Genomic DNA, 13,090 nt, shown 5'->3' on the forward strand with positions numbered 1-13,090 from the left:
AGTACAGCCACGATTGTGCCATTGCACTCCAGCCTGGGTGAGAAGAATGAAACTCTGTCTCCAAAAAATAAATAGATAATAGTTATTTTAAAGAATATCATCCCTATAAATATATTGTGAGTACTCTTTAATGAATTTTGAATTGTAGACTTGAAGAATAACTTCCAAGTATACTCTTTCTTATTCTTTTGTGTATACTACCTTCCTCTCTGAGTCACTCCATTTAAACTGGAGGTTTCCAAACAGACCTTTGAGGAGAGCAAACTAGTTCCCATATGTTCCTGGGCAAGCCTGGTTTTTTTTTTAAAAAAACAAAAACAAAAAGAAACAACAACCAAAAAAAACCAAATTGAATGTTCAGTTGGTTCAGTTTTCATTTGATTTGGCAGACTGACTTCTAAGTACAGCGAAAAAAGTGGCCTGACAAATACATCTTAAGAGGATGTAAGCCGTTAAACAAACAGTAGTTAGAAACCTCTTAAGCTTTTCTTGTTATTAGCAGGTCTAATCAGTGTCTTTGATTGCCTTAGACCTAGTTAGGAGAAAAGCGGTGAAGGGGTTAAAAGAATAGAAAGGAGTTGAAGTAGGGCAAGCAATGAGAAATACACGTATTAGTCTTCTAATTAATCAAACAGTTACTTTAGTGATTCTCTGGCATCTTGGAAGTCATTTTTTTTTTAATTGTACTAATAATTCTGCACAGAGTTTAAGGCTGTTAATAGGACTCCAGAATTGCCATGTTGTATCTAAACCTCATTTTGTAGATTAAAATAATAGCTATTAAGAATTCACTGTATGCCAGGAACTTTACATTTAGACTCAGTTCTTCAGCCATCCTGCAAAGCTAGGTAGTAATGTAACCAGTTAACAGATAAAGAGACAGACTTAAAGAGGTCAAACTAATGCTGCTATGTGTTTAGCGTAGTGGTTTAAGAGCATAAACTCTGGAACTAGATTGCCACCTACTAGCTCAGTGATGTAAGCCAAGTTACTTCTATCTGACCCAGTTTTCTCATCTATGAGATGGGAATAGTGGTTCCTACCTCTTAGGGCTATTGTCAAAATGTGGTTAATGAGTATAAAGCAGTTAAAATAGTGTGTGGTACCTAATAAATACATTCTTAACCACTGCTGTTCTGCTACAAAGTTATATGGCAAAGTTTTTGTTAGCTTCCAGACTTACAGGTTGAAGGTGGGGGAAGACTCTGAAAGCGTGCTGAGGAGGAGGGAACAGGTTTGTCAAAAGTTTGGGTCCCCGTGGAACCAGTCCCTAGATAGGAGGTGAATCATACTTACTGGGAGACAGTCCAGAAGAGCCCATCAGTTAAGAGTCTATGGTGATAGCCCTAGGGAACGTATCCCTAGGGAATGTTAGAAATGAAAAATAATTACGATAAATAGGCTTTTACCCCTTAAAGTGGTACAGTACCAATGCTAGAATTAGAAAGCTGCCAAACAATTGCAGCGCCTTTTTTTGCCCTATACGAGAAAAAAAACACATATAAATAAATGGGTTTTGAAGGTGGAAATGTGTCAAGTCCAACCCAGGAAAGAACTCTTCATTGTTAATTATCAAACCTTTGCTACTTTTAACAGAGCCTAAGAAAAGTTTTTACATTGTGAAGATATAGCTTAACTTACTTTATGTGGATACTCTACCTGAGAATAGCCTTGTTAAACTGTTAAACAAGATGGATATTTATAAAGGCATTTGGTACAGAACAGTGTTGATTAGGCTATGAATTAGTCATATTTATAAGCACACACATACAAAATTGGATGCTACTTAGTATTTAGTTTCATCTGCATTACCTCTTTATAACTGTGATCCTGAATTATTGTTGAAGTCTGCTGGATTTTGTCCAGTTTTTAATTTCTTTCGAAGTGTTGTTTTAAGCAAACTTACGTGGTTTTTAAATCTTTTTATTATTAAAAGTTACACTGTTTTAGAAATCTAAAATCTTCCATCTTCTTTTGAAAAGTAGTGATTATACTGTACGTTCTCAACTTCATTTCCATTTGATTCTCGGATCTCACAGGAATCCTTCAACTGCTTTCTACCAAGCGTTCCATTTGAACACGTTACAGGAATCAAAGAGCCTCTGGGATAGGTATGAATACTTACATATGGAATGCATACATGCAAAACTGTATGCATGAATTGCTTTGCACTGTACTGGTTTCTCATCATTAAAACTGATCTTTGTTATTTTATGGGGGGGAAATCACATGGTATCTAGCATGGGACAAAGCAGCAAAATAAACCAAAAGGACAATCTATATTTTATATAGAAAATAAACATACTTTTCTGCATCCTGTGTACTTTAAGTATATCTATATTTCTGAAGGGTTCCTATTGTGTTGAATTTTTGATATGAAATAGTCACTTCCCCAGTGTATTTTAATGCAAATACATATTCTATAAAATAAACTATATTTTAATTTTTGTGCTATTTTATGTTTTTTTTTTTTCCTGTAAAAGCCATAGTGATTCAAAGCAAAATGTTATTTCAAATTATGAAATTGGAGGAGGAACAAGACCAAGGTATCAAAGTAATCGTTGTTTAATTTTTGGCAAGAAACTTTAACTTCAAGTTTGTTTGCTAGAATTCACTAGGTCTGCATTACTGATTTGTATGCCCCTAAAACAGTTTGCTTTCTTACAGAAATGCTATATAGATTTTACTGTTAACTTTTAAAAATACAGAATGAAGTCTTGGAGTTCTTTTATGGCAAAAGATACTTTGGTTTATCTTTCTGCTTAACACACATTTTAAGTAGTGTATGCTCTGTTCAATCGTTTTGCTGAATATTTATTAGCACTCCATCATTTTGTGTTTAGTTAATAGAAGTTGAGTTCAAACAATGTTTTTAAAATTCACACAAAGCTCGTTAGATTCTTTTAACTCTGCCTGGCAACGCATTTGTGTCTTCTGCCATAGTTTTGGATAACACTCATGAACTCAACTCCATCTCTTTCATTAGAAAAGAGTATTGCTAAGTGCATGTACATGTCATATTAAGACATGATACACATTGCCTAGAAATGCTAAAACAGTCTTAATTCTTCGGCTTGATTTGCTTGTGTGTGTCACTCTAGGGAAATAACAGGTTTTTTTTGATGTTATGTTCCAGAAATGTTTTTAAATAGTTACTTTTAGAACAGGAAGTTTTAAAATTTGTAGTACCGTGTTTATAAAATAAATTTTTAAATAGTTCTCTAGCCATTTAAATTAATACATAAATGTAAATTGTGAGATGAAATAAACATGAAGGTTTAATCATTCAGATAGTTTTCCAAATGTAGCCAGAATGTGAGTACTTTGGAGTATGCTTTATAGTTTCCCTTAGAAAAAGGAAAAATAGCACTCTGTTTAGAAATGTAATAAGAGTAGCTTTCAAAAGTTTGATGATTTATTTCAAATAGCTAACTTTGAGCTGTCATGGTGTCAATATGAATGATATATATTATTTTTATCAGTGTAGAAAGGTTTGAGCTATATTTTTAATAATTTGAATCTAATATTGAAAGGTTTATTTTGTTTCATAATAAAACAACCATAGAAGTTGGCTGTACATCATTTGTTGTTACAGCTAAATACTCCTTATATGTTTTCTTTTTTAGATACCAGCAACTTTTAAGTATCGGAAATGAGGCAGGTTGCGTATCTATGGTTTCTCATGGGTTGAAAATACTTATTTTATCTTCTCCTTGGAGCCTGTTGTTCAGAGCCAAAGAAGTTAGTGGATATTTGTCTGTAGTGTGTTAATGCCAAAATATAATAAAATCAAAATATAATCAGATCAGCCATTCTTCACTGTAAATTGGCCTTGTTGGTACTAAGGTGACAAGCCCAACCCAACAGAAACTGGCTAGTGGCTTTCTTTGAACTTTTCAACTAGCTTATTAAATTTTCCATTGAGAGAAGCAATCATGGCTAACTTTGTTAGTTTTAATAATCTACACTTTCAATTGGTAACTACAGAATTACTGATAGGTGTATCAGCTGATAAAGTATTGTGAGACCGTTTATTCCTTAACGGGTTGAAGATTTGTGTGTGTTAAGCTTTAAAAAATATTAAATATAACTTCTGACCTTGTTTGTTTTGGACATCACCAAATTACATTGTTCATTTTTACTCTTATAAATTCAGGATTTTTTATTTTACTAATTTGTCAAAGAGGTATTTGGCAGGGGTGATTCTACTATTAAAGAGAGACATTGACTGGGCGCAGTGGCTCACGCCTGTAATATCAGCACTTTGGGAGGCTGAGGCAGGTGGATCACCTGAGGTCAGAAGTTCGAAACCAGCCTGGTCAACATGGTAAAACCCCATCTCTACTAAAAATACAAAAATTAGCTGGGTATGGTGGCACGCGCCTATAATCCCAGCTACTCAGAAGGCCAAGGCAGGAGAATTACTTAAACCTGGGAAGCGGAGGTTGCAGTGAGCTGAGATTGCGCCATCGCACTCCAGCCTGGGTGACAAGAGCGAAACTCCATCTCAAAAAGAAAAAGAGAGATGTTTGGGAGTTTAAGGGACTGCAAGTCCCTAACGTTATCTTCTACATTATCTATTTATTTTGAGGCATAGATTTGTCTCACTATTGCTAGATAACAAATTTTAGGCTCCTATTTGTGAATGTTGGAAATCATTTTCAGTAGGGGCAGCTTTTAAGTGCCCATTTTCAGTAAACCTGCCCTAAATAGCTGAATATCCCTAGTTTGATTTTGCGTAACTCGAAAGACAAGAATCTCCTTTTTTCCCCAGGAAATCTTTCAATTTAGCAGAATATATTTTAAAATATAAGTAACTAATGTACCTTTCTCATATTGACTTAAAATTCTCTAATGGCCCCTTTGTTTCCTTCCATATTTAAATTATAATTGGCAAATTAATAGACTTTTCACCAAGTAGCCTGCCTCTGCCTATATTTAGATACTTCTCCTTGCATTTATATCCAGTGCTTTACTCAGTTATTGTACTAAAATTGAAGCTACCCTCAAGCCTTCCTTTCCCTTTTTCTGTAGGTGCCATCATGGTTTCTGTCTTCTCTGTTTGCCATTTGCAGAGTCCTCAGGGAATCAATTAGCTGAAACCATTCAAATGTAGGGACAGTAGATACTGATAACTCAAAAATAATCCAACCCTTTCTTCAGTAGCCCAAACTGTTTTTGAGTTGACTCTTTACTAAATATAAATACTATAACTGCCGTAGCTTTCTGGGAGATTATCTTACTATGGAGGAGTTAATTTTTCATGAGATCCTAGCTTATTGGTATTTCAGAATAGTAACTTTAAAATTTGACTTCCTATTTTCTAAACAACAGTTTTCCGAAGTTAATACTTGGCATTGCTTTGTTAAATTGGCAGAATTAGTTTAGAAACCTATCCTGATGATCACTGGGGTGCAGGGAGCAGGTTGTCTTTGGGAGTCCTTTGTTTACAAAAGCTCAGCGTAAGAATTTATAGCAAACAATTTTACCCTCTTCTAAATACCAGGTCACTAAAGTAAAGGAGTACTAAAGGGAAGAAACTTCAGCTAGACTAAAGGAAGAAATTAGGTAGCTTGTAAGGCTTTAACCCTATTGATAAGCATTTGCAGAGCTTTTGTCTTCATTAAGAAATGCATAAATGTTGTTAAAACAAGTGAGAGAACAGTTGATAGGTGTGCTTGTCTATCCTTATGATAACATCAGTATTTAGAGAGACGTTTATAAGGAAAGTAGTAGACATGGGTTATTAACTTAAAATGAAAGTCTAGTAAGTTTATCCTAAATTTTTTCACTAGATAATTGATGATCTCTCAGATTGTTTTCTACAGTGATTATTCACTTACATTTATTACCTCTAATTTTAAAATTATTGGATTAAAAAAAGTCTTCGTATTTCAATAGCCTCAAGTATTTTGTGTAGGGAACGCCTTCCAGTATTTCCTATCATTGTTCTCTATGAGATGTTTTTGAAGCTAGGAATAAATTAGAACTAAGCTGCTTGTATCATAAATACCTTTGGTACCATATGAGACAATTTATTTTGTTTTACTCATCTCTAAGAAGCTTGGCTCCATCATGAACATCCACCAGTACTTGTTATCTCAAATGGTAAAACTCAAGTTGTACAACTTAGCTGATCTAGTTTTTGAATGCTTGGTGATAGGACTTGTTAAATTTTTTTATTGAAGTATAATTTGTATAAGAAAAGTGCACCATTCATAAATACATAGCTCTAATTGAACACACCTGTGTAACCAGCGCCCAGATCAAGACAGAATATTATAAGCCCCTTTCATTTCCTCTTCGTGCCCCCCATCAGTCACTTCCCCTCCCAATCCTAATTTCTAATGTGTTATATATGTAGGACTATACACTATGTGTTTTGTGTCTGACCTCTTTCACCCAGTATTATATTTGAGATTCATCTGTATGGTTCTGCATAGTTGTAGATAGGAACTATGTAATTTTAAAGAATCACTCAAGTAAGTTATTTGTTGGAGATTGGTATTGGTTACATGTTCTCTTCTAGTGATTATGTGTAAGTATCTTGAGGATATGTACCTGAACCATTTTGTGACCAACCCCAACAGATTCCTTACTAATTTGTACCTAGTACTTACATAATTTATTATCTGATTATATTTCAACCAATTCCACTAAAAGACGTCTAGTAGAGGATAGTCCAGGAAGCTAAAAATTAATAGAGTATAGCTTTTTAATGATTGTCACCTTTTATTCTTCCTCCCTCCCTCCCTCTTTCCTTCCTTCATTTCCTCCTTCCTTCCTTCTTCCCTTCCTCTCCTTCCTTCCTTTTATTTTACTTTTTAATCTGAAATAATTTTAAAGTTGCAAAAATAGTGCTGAGGGTTCTTGTATGTCCTTTACCTAGCTTCCCTTAATGTTAACATGTTGTACAGCCTTAGTACAATTATCAAAGTTAGGAAGTTAACATTGATAGAATACTATTAACTACAGATCTTATTTTAATTTTACCAAGTTTTCCACTTTTTTAAGTGTCTTTTTTCTGTTCCAGGATCCAATTCAGGATTCCACATTGTGTTTAGTCATTATGTCTTCCATTTTAATTTGTAACATAGCACTGTTCCTTTATTGAACATAGTAAGTACCAAGTCTGGTCTTATTGGTGTGGAGAGTCAGTTAAGTAAGGTTTTCATCAGTAGTTTAATCTGTAGTTCTTAAGTGGGGAATGGGACAGGCCCAGGGTAGGAGGGGCAGGTAATCAGTGGTACTTAGAGGATGAAAGCTTTATATATTCATTCTAAAACTCATTTTTGAATCTCTGATTTAGATGGAAACCTCAGGGTGTGGTTATGTTCAGATGACGTTAAATCAAGGAAGTGACAGCCATTGAGGATGACAGCATTTATAAATTTAACTGAAACAAATACAGAAACCAAGAAATTGGAAGAACTTACATGTAAATTCAGGGAGGTTGAAACCTAGGTTGACTAGTTATAGCAAAAAAAAAAAAAAATACTTAGATATGTGTGTTAATGGCATTTTGTAGTATTGGTTAGCAAGTGACAGGGCTGCCACAACTAATGTGATTTTAGGTGATATTTCTAGAACTAGAGTAAGAAATGATGGTGACTAATCTGTTGTACTCCGTTTCTACAGAATAGTTGTTCTAAATACAAAACTAACTAGAAAACCAAATTTCTTTATACTCTACTTGCACATCCAGGGGTATTGCAATAGGCAGACCTGAGCAAGCTTACTAAAAGTAAACAGATCCCTTGGGAAATGGTCTTGCCATCACTATCTTCCTGTCTGTTAACCAAGGATGCTGATTTTAAGTGAAATTTAGTTTTAGTTACTTTAAAATGCCTACGCTGGAGTTTTATTTCCCCCACTTTTCTAAATGGAAAAGAAAAGAGGTAAGTACAAGCATTGGAATTGAACTCATTTACTTGTTTTGTCATTATTGGCTGTGATTATCAGTAAACCTTAAAGAGCTGTGTATTTGCTTAAGGAATGGAAGACTAGCAAATTATTCTGCTTTTTTAGGAAAGAATTCCATGTCAGAGGCAGTAAATGTTGGTCTGAATAGAGAAACCAGTGGAGCTTCCCTCAGAAGAAAATGAGTGACAGTAAGCTTATTTGGAAATGAGAATTGCCGTAGATAGTGGTGGTAAATGAAGCCCCACAAATAACTAGGCACCAGTTAACACCATGCTGATCATTTCAGCAGCATCTTAAAAACTAGTGAATTCTTCATACCCAGGTGCCAAGTGGAGGTAGAGTAACTCATGGAGAGAAATAACTACACATTACAGACTGACTGGCAGAATTTAAGGTTAACTTCATTTAGAAATCATGGACTATATATATAAATGGGTATCATCAGTCTAGGTCACAGTCATAGGACCATAGGGAAAACCAGGCCTCCAAGTTTTTAAAAGCCACATGGTTGGTTATGAAATTGATGCTCTCAAAAATACAATTCAAATTCTTGTTGATCTGGAAATAAGAGTAGTATGTAGGAAAGAAATACAGTTGTATGTAGAGTGTAGTGAATGTAGGTCATTGGAATTTTAATGAAAGAAGCCACTTAAAACTGTTTGAAACCCGTGCCTACAATGTTCTGAAAAGCTACTTGGGAAGCTCAGTAAAGTATTAGATGCTTGGTCATATTAATAAAGTAGTCTGTTTAACAATACATGTTTGTCCCAAATTATAGATACTTGCTGTTTAAGGCATTTTTCTGTTACCATCTCAAGTGGTCTTACATCACCTTTTCCAACCAAAAGACTCTAAAACCTTAAAAATCTCACTTTTTTAGAGTAGCTCTGAATGAATCTAAGGGAAAATATCAGGAATGTTTGCAATTCCTTGACTCAGCAAAAGTTTGTTCTCCTATAATTAAATACTAGAATAAACAGTAAGATTTAGTAACTGCTTTCAGTGAGCTTGGTCTTAATATGGAAAATGGTAAAGACATTATCACGTGATTGAAAGTGATAATATATAAAATGTAAGCACTTCATGTCTCTCAAGTACAGCTGGAGGGATTGGTCAAAGTTTCTTCAAGAGGTGGCTTTTGAGTTGGAAACTGAAAGGTGGGTAGAATTTGGTCACGCAGAATTAAAGAACTGAGGGGAAGGGAACATTCCAGTTAGAGGAAATACTGTGCACCACTATGAAAGTACTGGGCTTATATGATAAGGATAAAATTAAATTTGGTGGGTGTATAACATATTTGAAGACAGGAGAGGAGAGCAGTTAGATTAGAGACGGTGATTCTAGAAAGGTACTGAGGCCTGAATTAGGCAATGGGGATGAGATGGGAATTACAGGATTTTACAACTGGTTGGTCATGATAGGGGAGCAGTCAAACCTGACTCCAAAGTGCCAAACCTAATTGACTGAGGGAATGCTGGTATTGTTAGGAAGTATTAGTGAAAGAATTAGTTTGGGAAGGAGAAAGTAGTGATGAGGTTTTTGGTTTTAGCTGTTTTTTGGATAAGTACATCCAAAAAACTGGCTGGTACAAAGTCGAGGTGAAAATATTTGGGGTACAGCTGAGGCTGCAGACTTGCAGCTTGATATAGACATTAAAGCTAGTTGAGATTTAAGAATGTTTTATTAGAGTTCAAGCTTTAGGAAAGGCCAAGGATTAGAGTAGGGTAAAGGGTCAAGCCAGGACCTTGGGCAATATCACCTGTATTTAGAGAACAGAAGGAAGTCTGAAGAGGATGATTGGTCTTAGAGATTAGAACATTCTGAGGATATTATTTTCCAATCAAAAAGAAGAGAAATGTCTGAATCTTTATTTTGAAATAATTTGAAATTTACAGAAAAATCACAATAGTACAGAGAACTCAATCTTCTTGCCAAGATTCAATGTTTGTTAACATTTTGTCATATTTGCTTTATCATCCTAACATATTATTTTAGGAACCACTAACAAGGTGAAACCCCATCTCTACTAAAAATACAAAAATTAGCCAGGCATGGTGGCAGACACCTGTAGTGCCCGGTCCTCGGGAGGCTGAGGCAGGAGAATGGTGTGAACCCAGGAGGTGGAGCTGGCAGTGAGCCGAGATTGCACCACTGCACTCCAGCCTGGGTGACAGAGTGAGACTCCGTCTCAAGAAAAAAAAAAGTAGATAGGAAGTACCATATCCATTTAACTTCAGATACTTCAGTGTATGTTTCCTAAGAAGATTATTCTCTTAACAACAATGTAATTACCAAATTCAGGGTATCTTATATTAATGTACTGTTATCAAATATGAATATATAGTACATATTCAGATTTTGTCAGTTATTACAATAATATCCTTCATAGCCATTTTTTAATCTGTTAGAAGAGCCAGTATAGGTTCACCAGTTATACTTATGTTGTCTTTTTCCCCTCCTGTCTTGTTTGAATATGTGAGTACTTGTATTAGTCACCTATAGGATTATTTAAAATTTAGATATTTACAAAAAAGGCAGTATTAGCGTTTTGGATAAAATACTAGAAAAAAAATGTACTTGCTTAGCTAGTTTCTGTTACTGGAAGTATTGGGAGGCAAGGGAGTACTGCCTAAAATCCAGCTGAAACAACTACTAGAATTGGTGAAGTTTTATAAGGGGAGGTCTTTTATTGCTCAAAGTTGGGGTGGTGGGTGGCAAGACTAGGAGAACATTTGTATATTAATGTGTCCGTTACAATAGAAATTGAAGAATATTTGTGTACTTCCCTTTCCGTACTGTGATTTTTGTATGTATGTATTAAATTGGGCTTTTAATTATTTTGAGTTGGAAAAAATAGTATAATTTTAAAGACATTTTACATCACCATTTGGGTTTGCAAATTATGTATTGCTATCCTTTATATTCTGTTGTATCCTCTTAGTTTTATTCTGGTAGTTGTGTTAGGTGTCTTGTCTGCTGTGAGATTTTTAACCACAAATCTGAATCTCATTATTCGAAGTGGTGTTTCACTGGACCCTAAACATCTCTTCTCTAAACTTTTCTATGGCTAGCTGAAGTGGGACACTAGACATTCTGACATCTATTTTCAGCACATTACTAGATTTCAGAATTGGCAAAGAGAAATTGTTTCTTAACTGCTCACCCACCATTATATATGCTTTCTGCTAATATGTCTACCACCTTCCTCTTTAGTAAATTTAATATGTTATTTAATAAATTTCTCAACCTAAGTCATCCCAGCCTATTTTGAGATGTTTTGATAATTATTTTCAGGTGAAATTTGAGAAACAGTTTTGAAAAATGTGGGAATAGCTGGTAAGGTCTCTTTATTATTTATTTATTCATTTATTCAATTCTTTTAACTTTTCAATCAAATAGATTTTAAGTAAACCAAGGCTTTGAATAGAACAGAAAAGTGTATGTATGTGTGTACATATGAACTAACTCGCCAAACTCAATGTATTTTTTTCTACAGAATCTAAAATTCTATTGCAGAGCTTTAAAAAAAAACAAAAAAAACGAAAAAAAACAAAAAAACTAACTGAACTTGTTCAGACTAGAAGGAAATTTAAGGAACCCGGAATTGTTGAACCAGATAAACATAGAGCATCTTTTTGAGTTTTGTCGTTCTTGTTTTGTTTTTCCATTCTAGTCCTCAGCAATTTAAAATTTTAAATTCACATCTCTTCAGCTGTATTTAAGTCCACAGTTGGGCAACCTTTTGGGAAGAAAGAAATATTAATGGAATTATTTTAATTTTTTATTTTTATTAAGATTCGAGGTGGTAGGTAGAGGTAGAAGAAAGAGATGACTGACTCTTTGTATTCTAGCCTGACATTCTTTTAGTTTGTGTGTATAAACATGCTCATAATATTCCAAGTTACTCAAATCAGGGAATATATTAAATTTTTGTGATTGATACAGAGCTTTTAAATGCCTTAGCTTACCAAAAATTAGCTCCTGTGTTTAAGCTTTAGTTGGCTACTTCTAAAGTATTTTTCATATTTGATAGAAATAAATTTAAATAAGTGATAATAATTTAGAGTTTATCCATTAGTAAATATCCTTAAGAAATAACATTTTTATGCCAGTTTATCTCCCAATTGTTTCAAAGTTTGAAGATTGTTGGTTATAAATACTAAAAGATTTGGAAGGTGCTATTGTATTTTTCACTTAATTGTGTGATAATTTGGCCCAAAAATAGTGGTGTCTTCACTAAGTTAAAGTATGTATGCAGGCAGCATGGCTGTCAGTGTCCCCAGCTATTTATATGGCCACATACTGAGAATTTTCTTTGTGACTTCAGTATCAATACTAATGGTGGTATCCATAGTAACTACGTATTTTCTACCAATAGCAAGATGTTCAGAATATATGTAACCTTTGTCATAGAAGACAGAAACATCTTTCTACATATCTGCCTGCTAATAAAGAAGTATATTTTCCCTAGTCCTACACACTATTGGAAGGGGAACAAAGAGGAAAAAGAGTTGCAGTGTCTGGCTAATAACACTCCTGTTCACAGTGATGCTAACCATTGGTCTTCAGAAAATGTCTGCATTTATTCGTAGTAGCTGTTTTTATTTTAGATAGTACTTAGTCCAGAAAATGTTGCTAAATGTATTTTTCTAGAGTGGTCATAACTACTTTTGTTTCAAGAAATAAGAGATACCATCTCTTCAAAAAGCATAATGTATTATGGTCTCTTTACAAGTTCTATTTCTCCCGAGCACGATGGCTCATGCCTGTAATCCCAGCGCTTTGGGAGGCCAAGGTGGGCAGATTGCTTGAGCTCAGGAGTTGCGTCCAGCCTGGGCAACATGACAAAACCTCGTCTCTACAAAAAATACTAAAATTAGCCGGGTGTGATGGCGCATGCCTTTAATCCCAGCTAATTGGGAGGCTGAGGCATAAGAATTGCTTGAACTCACAAGGTAGAGGTTGCAGTGAGCCGAGATTGCACCACTGCACTCCAGGGCCACAGAGTGAGACTCTGTCTCAATAAGTATATAAATAAATGTTCCGTTTCTTTTGTGTTAGCCGCTATTAAGCTCAGAGTCAAAAAATAGGAGGCTTTTTTTTTTTTTTTTTTGAGACAGAATTTTGCTCTGCCACCCAGGCTGGAGTGCAGTGGCACAATGTTGGC

At 34.7% G+C, this 13,090-nt stretch overlaps 1 protein-coding gene across 4 annotated transcripts in view; it reads left to right on the forward strand.

Moving 5' to 3' along the window:
* TSC22D2 (TSC22 domain family member 2) overlaps positions 1–13,090 on the forward strand; it is a 52,238-nt gene that overhangs the window by 13,301 nt on the left and 25,847 nt on the right. Inside the window, exons 2-3 of one of the 4 annotated variants that reach the window (XM_045386784.3) lie at positions 2,040–2,111; positions 2,484–3,800. The exons of 2 other annotated variants lie outside the window; for them this stretch is intronic. In XM_045386784.3, the coding sequence (XP_045242719.1) occupies positions 2,040–2,111; positions 2,484–2,589 (178 nt within the window). In that variant the 3' untranslated portion in view covers positions 2,590–3,800. Of the gene's footprint in view, positions 1–2,039; positions 2,112–2,483; positions 3,801–13,090 lie in introns of those variants that run through there. One more of the 4 variants, XM_005546083.4, reaches the window with a different exon arrangement.

This window comes from Macaca fascicularis, chromosome 2, assembly GCF_037993035.2.
Source record: "Macaca fascicularis isolate 582-1 chromosome 2, T2T-MFA8v1.1".
Classification (NCBI taxonomy): Eukaryota; Metazoa; Chordata; class Mammalia; order Primates; family Cercopithecidae; genus Macaca; species Macaca fascicularis.